This window comes from Salvelinus fontinalis, chromosome 30 (genome assembly GCF_029448725.1).
Source record: "Salvelinus fontinalis isolate EN_2023a chromosome 30, ASM2944872v1, whole genome shotgun sequence".
NCBI lineage: Eukaryota > Metazoa > Chordata > Actinopteri > Salmoniformes > Salmonidae > Salvelinus > Salvelinus fontinalis.
In genome coordinates, this window is record NC_074694.1 from 22,768,308 (window position 1) to 22,780,097 (window position 11,790).

The 11,790-nt window shown below is 42.8% G+C and overlaps 1 protein-coding gene across 2 annotated transcripts; it reads left to right on the forward strand.

Annotated features, from left to right (window-relative positions):
* The first annotated feature begins 4,193 nt into the window (after positions 1-4,193).
* il22ra2 (interleukin 22 receptor, alpha 2) lies at positions 4,194-11,231 on the forward strand. Of its 2 annotated transcripts, XM_055890057.1 has the most exons (6): positions 4,194-7,463; positions 7,589-7,721; positions 8,176-8,354; positions 8,477-8,646; positions 9,327-9,501; positions 9,938-11,231. In XM_055890057.1, exons 1-5 carry the CDS (start codon positions 7,400-7,402, stop codon positions 9,486-9,488), a joined length of 708 nt encoding a protein of 235 aa, XP_055746032.1. In that variant the 5' UTR covers positions 4,194-7,399; the 3' UTR covers positions 9,489-9,501; positions 9,938-11,231. The 2 variants fall into 2 exon arrangements, with proteins under 2 accessions (XP_055746032.1, XP_055746031.1); XM_055890056.1 differs by having other exon boundaries at positions 4,195-7,721.
* The last annotated feature ends 559 nt before the right edge of the window (positions 11,232-11,790 follow it).

Sequence of the window (11,790 nt, forward strand, 5' to 3'; positions counted from 1 at the left end):
TCGGCTGATTAATCTGTATCTTTTTTGGTCCTCCAATAATCGGTATCGCTGTTGAAAAATTGTAATCGGTTGACCTCTAGTTCGTACTGTGACACGCCTAAGACGGCGCTAAAGTGAGACAGGATGAACAGCTGATCGTCCTCGACGTGGCAGACCGAGTGTGCATCTGAACATCACACCAGCGGGACAGGTACAGGATGGCAACAACTGCCCGAGCTACACCAGGAACGCACAATCCCTCCATCAGTGCTCAGACTGTCCGCAATAGGCTGAGCGAGGCTGGACTGAGGGCTTGTAGGCCTGTTGTAAGGCAGGTACTCACCAGACATCACCAGCAACAACGTCGCCTATGGGCACAGACCTACCGTCGCTGGACCAGACAGAACTGGCAAAAAGTGCTCTTCACTGACGAGCAGTGGTTATGTCTCACCAGGGGTGATGGTCGGATTCGCATTTATCGTTGAAGGAATGAGCGTTAAACCGAGGCCTGTACTCTGGATCGGGATCGATTTGGAGGTGGAGGGTCCGTCATGGTCTGGGGCGGTGTCACAGCATCATCGGACTGAGCTTGTTGTCATTGCAGGCAATCTCAACGCTGTGCGTTACATGGAAGGCATCCTCCTCCCTCATGTGGTACCCTTCCTGCAGGCTCATCCTGACATGACCCTCCAGCATGACAATGCCACCAGCCATACTGCTCATTCTATGCGTGATTTCCCAGGAAGACAGGAATGTCAGTGTTCTGCCATGGCCAGCGAAGAGCCTGGATCTCAATCCCATTGAGCACGTCTGGGACCTGTTGGATCGGAGGGTGAGGGCTAGGACCATTCCCACCCCCAGAAATGTCCAGGTGCCTTGGTGGAAGAGTGAGGTAACATCTCATAGCTGGAACTGGCAAATCTGGTGTAATCCTGTAGTACTTAATGCATCTGGTGGCCACACCAGATACTGACTGTTACTTTTGATTTTGTCCCCCCTTTGTTCAGGGACACATTTATTCCATTTCTGTTAGTCACATGTCTGTGGAACTTGTTCAGTTTATGTCTCAGTTGTTGACTCTTATGTTCATACAAATATTTACGCATATTTGCTGAAAATAAATGCAGTTGACAGTGAGAGGATGTTTCTTTTTTTGCTGAGTTAACAATAATAAATATACAGTGTGTAACCAATGTGAAATGGCTAGCTAGGTAGCGGTGGTGCGCGCTAACAGCGTTTCAGTCGGTGACGTCGCTTGCTCTGAGACTTGAAGTAGTGGTTCCCCTTGCTCTGCAAGGGCCGCGGCTTTTGTGGAGCGATGGGTAACGATGCTTCGTGGGTGACTGTTTTTGATGTGTGCAGAGGGTCCCTGGTTTGCGCCCGAGGTCGGGGCAAGGGGACGCCATAAAGTTATACTGTTAAGTGCATTCGGAAAGTATTCAGACCCCTTGATTTTTCACACATTTTGTTACATTACAGCCTTTCTCTAAAATTAAATAGTTCCCCCCATCAATTTACACACAATACCCCATAATGACAAAGGAAAAACAAGTTTTTAGACATTTTTGCAATTTGATAAAAAAAATAAAAAATGAAGTAATTCATTTGCATAAGTACTCAGTTCTTTGTTGAAGCACCTTTTGCAGCGATTAAGCCTCGAGACTTCTTGGGTATGACGCTACAAGCTTGGAACACCTGTATTTGGGGAGTTTCTCCCTTCTCTGCAGATCCTCCCAAGCTCTGTCAGGTTGGATGGGGAGCATCGCTGCACAGCTATTTTCAGGTCTCAACAGAGATGTTCGATAGGGTTCAAGTTTGGGCTCTGGCATTCAAAGACTTGTCCCTAATCCATTCCTGCGTTGTCTTGGCTGTGTGCTTAGGGTCGTTGTCCTGTTGGAAGGTGAACCTTCTCCCCAGTCTGAGGTCCTGAGTGCTCTGGAGCAGGTTTTCATCAAGGATCTCTCTTTAATTTGCTCCCTTCATCTTTCCTTCGATCCTGACTAGTCTCCCAGTCCCTGCCGCTGAAAAACATCCCCACAGCATGATGCTGCCACCACCATGCTTCACCGTAGGGATGGTGCCAGGTTTCCTCCAGACGTGACGCTTGGCATTCAGGCCAAAGAGTTCAATCTGGGTTTCATCAGACCAGAGAGTCTTGTTTCTCATGGACTGATAGTACTTTAGGTGCCTTTTGGCAAACTCCAAGCGGGCTGTCATGTGCCTTTTACTGAGGAGAGGCTTCCGTCTGGCCACTCTACCATAAAGGCCTGATTGGGGGAGTGCTGCAGAGATGGTTGTCCTTTTGGAAGGTTCTCCTGTCTCCACAGAGGAACTTTGAAGCTCTGTCAGAGTGACCATCGGGTTCTTGGTCACCTCCCTGACCAAGGCCCTTCGTCCCCAATTACTCAGTTTGGCCGGGCGGTCAGCTCTAGGAAGTGTCTTTGGTGGTTCCAAACTTCTTCCATTTAAGAATGATGGAGGCCATTGTGTTCTTGGGGATCTTCAATGCTACAGATTTTTTTTGTACCCTTCCCCAGATCTGTGCCTCAACACAATCATTATAGGGTATTGTGTGTAGATTGATGAGGGGGAAAAATAATTGAATCCATTTTAGAAAGGCTGTACCGTAACAATGTGGAGAAAATTGAAGGGGTCTGAATAGTTTCTGAATGCACTGTATACTATATACAGTGGGGAGAACAAGTATTTGATACATTGCTGATTTCGCAGGTTTTCCTACTTACAAAGCATGTAGAGGTCTGTCATTTTTATCATAGGTACACTTCAACTGTAGTGTATGATTAAGTAATTAAATTGCATTTTATTGCATGACATAAGTATTTGATACATCAGAAAAGCAGAACTTAATATTTGGTACAGAAACCTTTGTTTGCAATTACAGAGATCATATGTTTCCTGTAGTTCTTGACCAGGTTTGCACACACTGCAGCAGGGATTTTGGCCCACTCCTCCATACAGACCTTCTCCAGATCCTTCAGGTTTCGGGGCTGTCGCTGGGCAATACGGACTTTCAGCTCCCTCCAAAGATTTTCTATTGGGTTCAGGTCTGGAGACTGGCTAGGCCACTCTAGGACCTTGAGATGCTTCTTACGGAGCCACTCCTTAGTTGCCCTGGCTGTGTGTTTCGGGTCGTTGTCATGCTGGAAGACCCAGCCACGACCCATCTTCAATGCTCTTACTGAGGGAAGGAGGTTGTTGGCCAAGATCTCGCGATACATGGCCCCATCCATCCTCCCCTGAATACGGTGCAGTCGTTCTGTCCCCTTTGCAGAAAAGCATCCCCAAAGGATGATGTTTCCACCTCCATGCTTCACGGTTGGGATGGTGTTCTTGGGGTTGTACTCATCCTTCTTCTTCCTCCAAACACGGCGAGTGGAGTTTAGACCAAAAAGCTCTGTTTTTGTCTCATCAGACCACATGACCTTCTCCCATTCCTCCTCTGGATCATCCAGATGCTCATTGGCAAACTTCAGGCAGGCCTGGACATGCGCTGGCTTGAGCAGGGGGACCTTGCGATTTTAATCCATGACGGCGTAGTGTGTTACTAATGGTTTTCTTTGAGACTGTGGTCCCAGCTCTCTTCAGGTCATTGGCCAGGTCCTGCCGTGTAGTTCTGGGCTGATCCCTCACCTTCCTCATGATCATTGATGCCCCACGAGGTGAGATCTCTCATGGAGCCCCAGACCTAGGGTGATTGACCGTCATCTTGAACTTCTTCCATTTTCTAATAATTGTGCCAACAGTTGTTGCCTTCTCACCAAGCTGCTTGCCTATTGTCCTGTAGCCCATCCCAGCCTTGTGCAGGTCTACAATTATATCCCTGATGTCCTTACACAGCTCTCTGGTCTTGGCCATTGTGGAGAGGTTGGAGTCTGTTTGATTGAGTGTGTGGACAGGTGTCTTTGATACAGGTAACCAGTTCAAACAGGTGCAGTTAATACAGGTAATGAGTGGAGAACAGGAGGGCTTCTTAAAGAAAAACTAACAGGTCTGTGAGAGCTGGAATTCTTACTGGTTGGTAGGTGATCAAATACTTATGTCATGCAATAAAATGCAAATTAATTACTTAAAAATCATACAATGTGATTTTCTGGATTTTAGTTTTAGATTCTGTCTCTCACAGTTGAAGTGTACCTATGATAAAAAAATGACAGACCTCTACATGCTTTGTAAGTAGGAAAACCTGCGAAATCGGCAGTGTATCAAATACTTGTTCTCCCCACTGTATATACTGTGTGTGTGTGTGTGTGTGTGTGTGTGTGTGTGTATGTATATATAATTACTATGATATTAAATACAGATTTGAAAGAGTAAACATTTATGCTTGCAGGGATGTCTGAAGGACATTTTCATGTCAATGAAATTCTATTTAATGTCAATGAAATTCTACCATAGAGGAAGGGAAGTAGATATTTCAGCAAAGCCAAACAAATAGTATTGAATGAATAGTGGAGCAGGAAACAGGAAAGAGCTCAACTGCTGTTATTGAAATGCTACCTCACAAAGTTACTACTACTAAATAAGGAAGAAACGCCGGATGTCTGTTTGCCTTCGGTTGACATTTTAAGTAATCACTACCCGCTCGTTCCTCTAAATGGCATGGGCAGACTGTGCATCAGGAAGAGGCCCCTAGACTAGTTTCCAGTAAGAGGAGACAATTCCTCTGCTTTTAATTACTACCAGTGAAAAGTAAATCAGATATTCCCATTGTTCTAGCTCTGAGAATGTATGTGAAGTGGGAGCCTCAGGGCCATTACAAAAGCCTGGCTCTCACGGGGAGCAGGTGTAAATCAATAGGAGGAGAAAGGAGGGCCGCCGTGAAACAGTGATGGGATAGAACAGCTGGGGATGCCCCAAAATGGCTCCAAGGCAACCACGTCAAAGGTTGTCAGGATACTTTAACAAAAACACTCTTCTTAACTCTTGTATGCCTGCACATGATTTGCTTCTTCTTGAGAACTTCTAAATTACTGTTGTTTTCACACAAGGATATTCATAAAATATACTGAACAAAATATAAACGTAATATGTAAAGTGTTGGTTTCTTGAGCTAAAATAAAATATCCCAGAAATGTTCCATATGTTGTGCACATGTGTTTACATCCCTGTTAGTGAGCATTTCTCCTTTGCCAACATAATCCATCCATCTGACAGGTGTGGCTTATCAAGAAGCTGATTAAATATCATGATCATTACACAGGTGCACCTTGTACTGGACACAATAAAAGGTCACTCTAAAATGTGTAGTTTTGTCACACAACACAATGCCACTGTCTCAAGTTTGAGGGGGCATGCAATTGGCATGCTGACTGCAGGAATGTCCACCAAGCTCTTGCTATAGAATTGAATGTCCATTTCTCTACCATAAGCCGCCGTCGTTTTAGAGAATTTGGCACTATGTCCAACCTCAGACCATGTGTAACCACGCCAGCCCAGGACCTCCGCATCCGACTTCTTCACCTGCGGGATCGTCTGAGACCAACCTCCCGGACAGCTGATGAAGCTGGGTTTGCACAACCAAATAATTTTTACACAAACTGTCCGAAACCGTCTCAGGGAAGCTCATCTGCATGCTCGTTGTCCTCACCAGGGTCTTGACCTGACTTCAGTTTGGCGTCGTAACCGACTTCAGTGGGCAAATGCTCACCTTCGATGGCCTCAGGCACTCTGGAGAAGTGCACTCTTCACGGATGAATCCCGGTTTCAACTGTACCGGGCAGATTGCAGACAACATGTATGGCTTTGTGTGGGCGAGCAGTTTTCTGATGTCAACATGGTGGTCGGTGGGGTTATGGTATGGGCAGTTATACGCTACGGACAACAAACACAATTGCATTTTATCGATGGCAGTTTGAATGCACAGAAATACCGTGATGAGATCCTGAGGCACGTTGTCGTGCCATTCATCCACCACCATCACCTCATGTTTCAACATGATAATACACAGCCCCATGTCACAAGGATCTGTATACAATTCCTGGAAGCTGAAAATGTCCTAGTTCTTCCATGGCCTGCATACTCACTAGACATGTCACCCATTGAGCCTGTTTGGAATGCTCTGGATCGACGTGTACGACAGCGTGTTCCAGTTCCCTGCAAAAATCCAGCAACTTTGTATAGCCATTGAAGAGGAGTGGGACAACATTCGACAGGCCACTATCAACAGCCTGATCAACTCAAAGTGTTGCGCTGCATGAGGCAAATGGTGGTCACACCAGATACTGACTGGTTTTCTGATCCACCCCCTTACCTTTCTTTTTAAGCAATCTGTGACCAACAGATCCATATCTGTATTACCAGTCATGTGAAATCCATAGATTAGGGCCTAATGAATTTATTTCAATTGACTGATTTCCTCATATGAACTGTAACTCAGTAAAATCTTTGAAATTGTTGCATGTTGCGTTTATATTTTTGTTTAGTATAGAACAAAATGGCATAGAATATACTGTACTTTTATTTATATAAAGTGAATCATACGATATTCTACGTAGGATCATTTGTATTGCTTACGATAATGCACTTTCTAAATGCAATAGGTAGTACGTTTTGATCAACTGCAAAGCCTAATTTGACTTTTACGGTCATTGGGGTTTATTCATTTATGCTTTGTCACGGGTATGAACAAATTGCCATAAATGGCCATTACTACAAAGTTGAAGTAAGTTTGAATTGAGGAAGTATGGTAAAGGTCAGCTTTTTATCTGTTCCAGACCCTGTTCCAGATGCCTATTCATACAATACCCCACACACACCTCAAGCCAACATCCACCCACACACCTGAACCCATGACACTGCTTTACACCACTACACTAGCACATGTTAGTATTCATGGCAGCATAATATTATCTTGTTTTCGTGCAAAGGTGTGATTTGCCCACACACATTGGTCCTAATAAATATCATAACTAACTTCACATATACCTTTATGCCACCATTTGCATAATTCAATTAATTTATTATCTGCCAGTGCAGTTGTGTGTGTGTGTGTGTGTGTGTGTGTATATATATATTTATAGTCCAGTAGCAGGTACAGATGTTAATATTGCACATTTGATATTGGCACAAAGTTTTTTTTCTCTATCCATCTTCACAAGTGTTAAACCAAAATATTATCTACAAAGTAAATGTACGTTTGTTGCCTTTACAATTTTCTGCTTGTTTATCTATATTACCATATGTGCCGTGTCGTCACAAACCTTTGTTCCCTCTTTTAACTTCCATGAGAGGTATAGTTAAAAATGGCACTGAGTTGAGCCAGATCTCTGTCATAATACCTTCATATCATCTATATTACATGGAAAATGTCACAAACAAGTTTAAAAAAGGGAACTATGGTTGGTTAAAAAGGGCACAGAGCTGAACCAGATCTATGTCATAATACCGCGCTACAGCTAACATGGCACCCCTCCTGATCCCCACTCTACTGCTGTGCTACAGCTCCCTCAGTCGCTGCTCAGAGAGTAAGTCCCGTCTTAATATTCAACATGATGCATGTGCATGGTTATAATATCGAATGCCTGCAATGTGTATCTCTCTTCCAGTCAGGAGAAAATGTCTTGCTTTATGATACTGGTCTCTATTTCAGGCAAAGAATATCCTCTAGATGTCTTCGCCCCACAGGAGGTGAAATTCCACTCCCTAGACTACAGAAATGTCTTGCATTGGAAGCAACATGCCAACTCCACCAACGACCAACAATACTTTGTCCAGTGGAAAGTGTGAGTATCAAAACTGTTTGAGTCAAAGCTTTGTGAATCTGACACAGGCTACTATATGAACACATATGTTTACTATATCATCCTATAGCTCAAAATCATGTAGGACAATGAGCTAGGCATGTGGTGATTGCAATTCAGGAGTTGTTTAATTTTCTGTTCAAACAAATTAGAAATACTTTTCAGTATATTTTCTTATAAAAACTGTACATTTTACAACAAGTTAAACACAGGTGAAAAAATGTACATGTATCAAGAAGAGACATGCACCTATCCTACTTTGTTTATATTTCTGGGCCTGTATTCGTAAAGCGTGTCAGAGTAGGGGTGCTGATCTAGGATACGTTTTGTTTTATAGATCATAACTAATAAGATTATATGGACCGGGGGGGTTGCTACTCTGAGACACTTTATGAATACAGGCTCAGATCATTCCTTTAATTTCTCCCCACCTCAGATATGGGGAGAAGCAGTGGACCAATGCAAAGGAGTGCCATGGCATCAGCCGGCTGCTCTGTGACCTGAGCAAGGAGACATCCGACCCCAGAGAATGGTACTACGCCAGGGTCCATGCAGCCAACTCAGGGACCCAATCACCATGGGTCCTATCCGCCAGATTCAACCCCAAGTGGGAGAGTAAGTGCTTCTCATTACTATCAATGGTAAATGGGCAATCAGAAATGTTTTATGCAAACAAGGATTTACAATTTCAGAGCTGTCGTTACTAGACAGCGTGGTTTGGCCTCTGTATCTTGCAGCCTCTGTCAGCCCACCGACTATGAAACTTCATGTGACGGAGAAAGGCATTGTGGTCCGGCTCAAGCCTCCACGCTCTCCCCACAGGAGACCTAATGGCAGCTGGATCAGTGTGAGGAGGCTGCAAAGAATGTCATTTACTATACACCTCATGCAGAGTGATGTTGATGAGGTAACTAGCTTATATTATTTATAATTAGTAAATTGTCCTTAATTAACAATGGAATTTTCCAACTTTAACTCAAACGCCCAGTTTATACCTTGCGCTAACGTGTTTTTGGGGATCTGATTGAGATGATCCAATCACTTTCTTATCAAGGTTTGTTGCGTCTACACTTGGTAATTTAAAGGTGTCTCTTATCTGTCCACTGTCTGCATTGTAACCAGATGTCATTGTCCCTCTGTGTATGCAAATTATTTCACAGATATTATTCCAAAAGTAATATGAATTCACAAGTCAGTGGTGCCACCTGTCAATTATTTTACAGGGCGCTATAATGATGATTTAAATAGTTTGACCATCCAGATCTATTTACACTCTAAAGATATCCAGATACAAATAACTTCCTCCAGAGGTGGTCAGAAAGATCTGATCACAATGTCTTTTAATCGTCTATACCTGTCTAAAAATGTGGGCACGATCAGAATGTGGACATGATCAGGACAAAGGTTGCATATTAACATCAGGTATAAAGGGAGCTTAAGACTTGAGACAAAATGGTCACAGAATAGTTATAAACTACTGAAATAGTTGAGGTTCACAGAATCCTTCAAGCTTTTTACTTAATGAGTGCTGCCAAGTGATTCAGAAGTCTTCTGTCTAAGCCTATTCTCTGACTAATCCTTGTGAAGGAAACCTTTGAAATGGAGGGCTGTGTCAAACAGCTCCTGATCTCAGATCTAAGCCCCGGGACCACCTACTGCCTGACGGCCGAGAGTCGCTTGCACCTGCTGAACCGTAGAAGCACCCGGAGCCCTAGGGCCTGCATCACCACACTGAGGGCCAGGATCTAATGTCTTCCCCCAGGTATGCCTTACGTTACCCAGCACTTTGCGCCTTGGGAACAGGCAACACCTGAGACAGCCACCTTAGGCTAGCATCCGAGTCTGGCCTTTGTTGGTAGCCTAAAGTGTAGACCTGTTGTACACTCTCAGTGTTGACCCCAGGGAGTCAGGGGAGAAAGGCTGTTCAAAACAGGCCAGGACAAAAGATGACAAAATGAGGGGATATGTATTACCGTCATCTGGGAGAGAGAAATCTCTCCCTAGAGAGATATTCATATGGGGCGAGTAGTGACTTGTGCCTTGGGATTACATTTGCTTTGTCAAATCTTCCCTTTGAGTAAGAAACGTCCTTGTTCTGTATTTTTAGATTATTGGCACGTGCAAAGTCACTCAGATTTGTTTTTGGTTTTAGCTTTGAGACGCTTAAGTTTCTCTCCTCTTTTTATTTCCTCCTGCAGGGGGAGCCCTGGATTTCTCTGCCAAACCGGAAACTCAACATGATACTGTGACAATCAAACCTCACTGGAAGTATACACTGATTTATCCACTATTACCTCAGATACTGCACAGGGATGCACTTTTAGGATCCTTCACATTTCTTTCATCGATAACTTTGTTGACAAATGTTGTACGTAAAACAATGAGTAGACACCAAACAATTAAACATTGTGATATGTCATCAATAATTAAATTACCACACATATAGCAGAGGTAGGTAACTAGAGTGTCAGAGTGGATGGTTGGAGGGGTTGGAACACAATTATAATAATTTGTACACTGCAAATGGACCACAACTAAGCCCAAAATGAGATTTCCTAAATCAAACTAATTTTTAGATGAATTCTTGGTGATTTTAACCAAAAAACTTTTTTTTAACCAAAAAATGTAAACTTTGGGAGGACAAAATATCCCACTTGCGAACTGCCTGTTGCATATTAAGTGGAAAGGGGATACCTAGTCAGTTGCACAACTGAATGCATTCAGCCAAAATGTGTCTTACGCATTTAACCCAGCCCCTCTGAATCAGAGAGGTGCGGGGGGCTGCCTTAATCAATGTCCACAGGAGCAGTTGTTGTTGGGGGTTAACTGCCTTGCTCAAGGGCAGAATGGCAGATTTGTCCACCTTGCTGGCTCTGGAATTTGAATCAGCAACCTGGCCCAACGATCTTAACCGCTAGACTATTTGCCGCCACACTATGCTAATGGGTAAAGCACAATCATTCCTATCCTTGTGTAGGTGGGGTTGCACTGTAAGATAGATGTGAAGGAGCTCTGCAGTCTGTGTTGTCGAGGAAAAAAACAACCTACCGTCTCCTATAGAATTGCTAAGGCTGCATTTACACAGGCAGCCCAATTCTGATATTTTTTTCACCAATTGGTCTTTTGACCAATCAGATCAGCTCTGAAAAATACCTGACGTGATTGGTCAAAAGACCAATAATGGGGAACAAAGATCAGAATTGGGCTGCCTGTAAACAGCCATAGAATCCCAGTAAATTACAGTTTCCAGATTACATTGACATGTAATCAATTAATGAATTGAATCAATAATTCAAATAATGAATCAGTTTTACTAGCACTGGTTTTGCAGAAAGCTGCTTTAATTGCAATGACTGTGATATGTGGTTGTCTTACCTACTTTACTTGAATGCACTGACTGTAAGTTGCTCTGGATAAGTGTCTGCTAAATGACTCATTACACTGTCTGTATTCAAATGCAAATAAAACCTACTCATTTTGCTTTGACAAACATATCCTTGCGGATATCTTTATTGAGGTTGATTTACACAATGGACACTAATAATTCAAAACAAATATGAACAATAATTGTTTATCTTATACTACAGTCATCTCAGACAACAATTCAAATCTACAATTCATAAATTGCAATTTCAGATCGTACAACAAATCCTTTTGTGTAAGATCGACAGTCCATTTGATCGCTCTTTATGAATGCATCCTACCTCATACTGTATCTTTAACATCATATCACTATAGATTTGTTCTGTTTCCACCAACCTGTATGGAGCATGACATGGGACAGAATCATGTATTTCATTATTCAGTCTTACGCATGCAGCAACAGTTTTAACCCTGAATAAAATTACTCTCACTATTATGCTCTGACTTTGTTTTGAATTGTAACAGAATGGCAATATGTTTTCAGACTGGTTTTTGATAACCATCAAATGTGTGTATAATACATGTATAATAGGATTTTTTGTTTTTACAAATCATACATTTTCATATTTTACAGATTTAACCTTATCTATGAAGGAATAAAATCTATTACAATGTATTCAATTTCTTG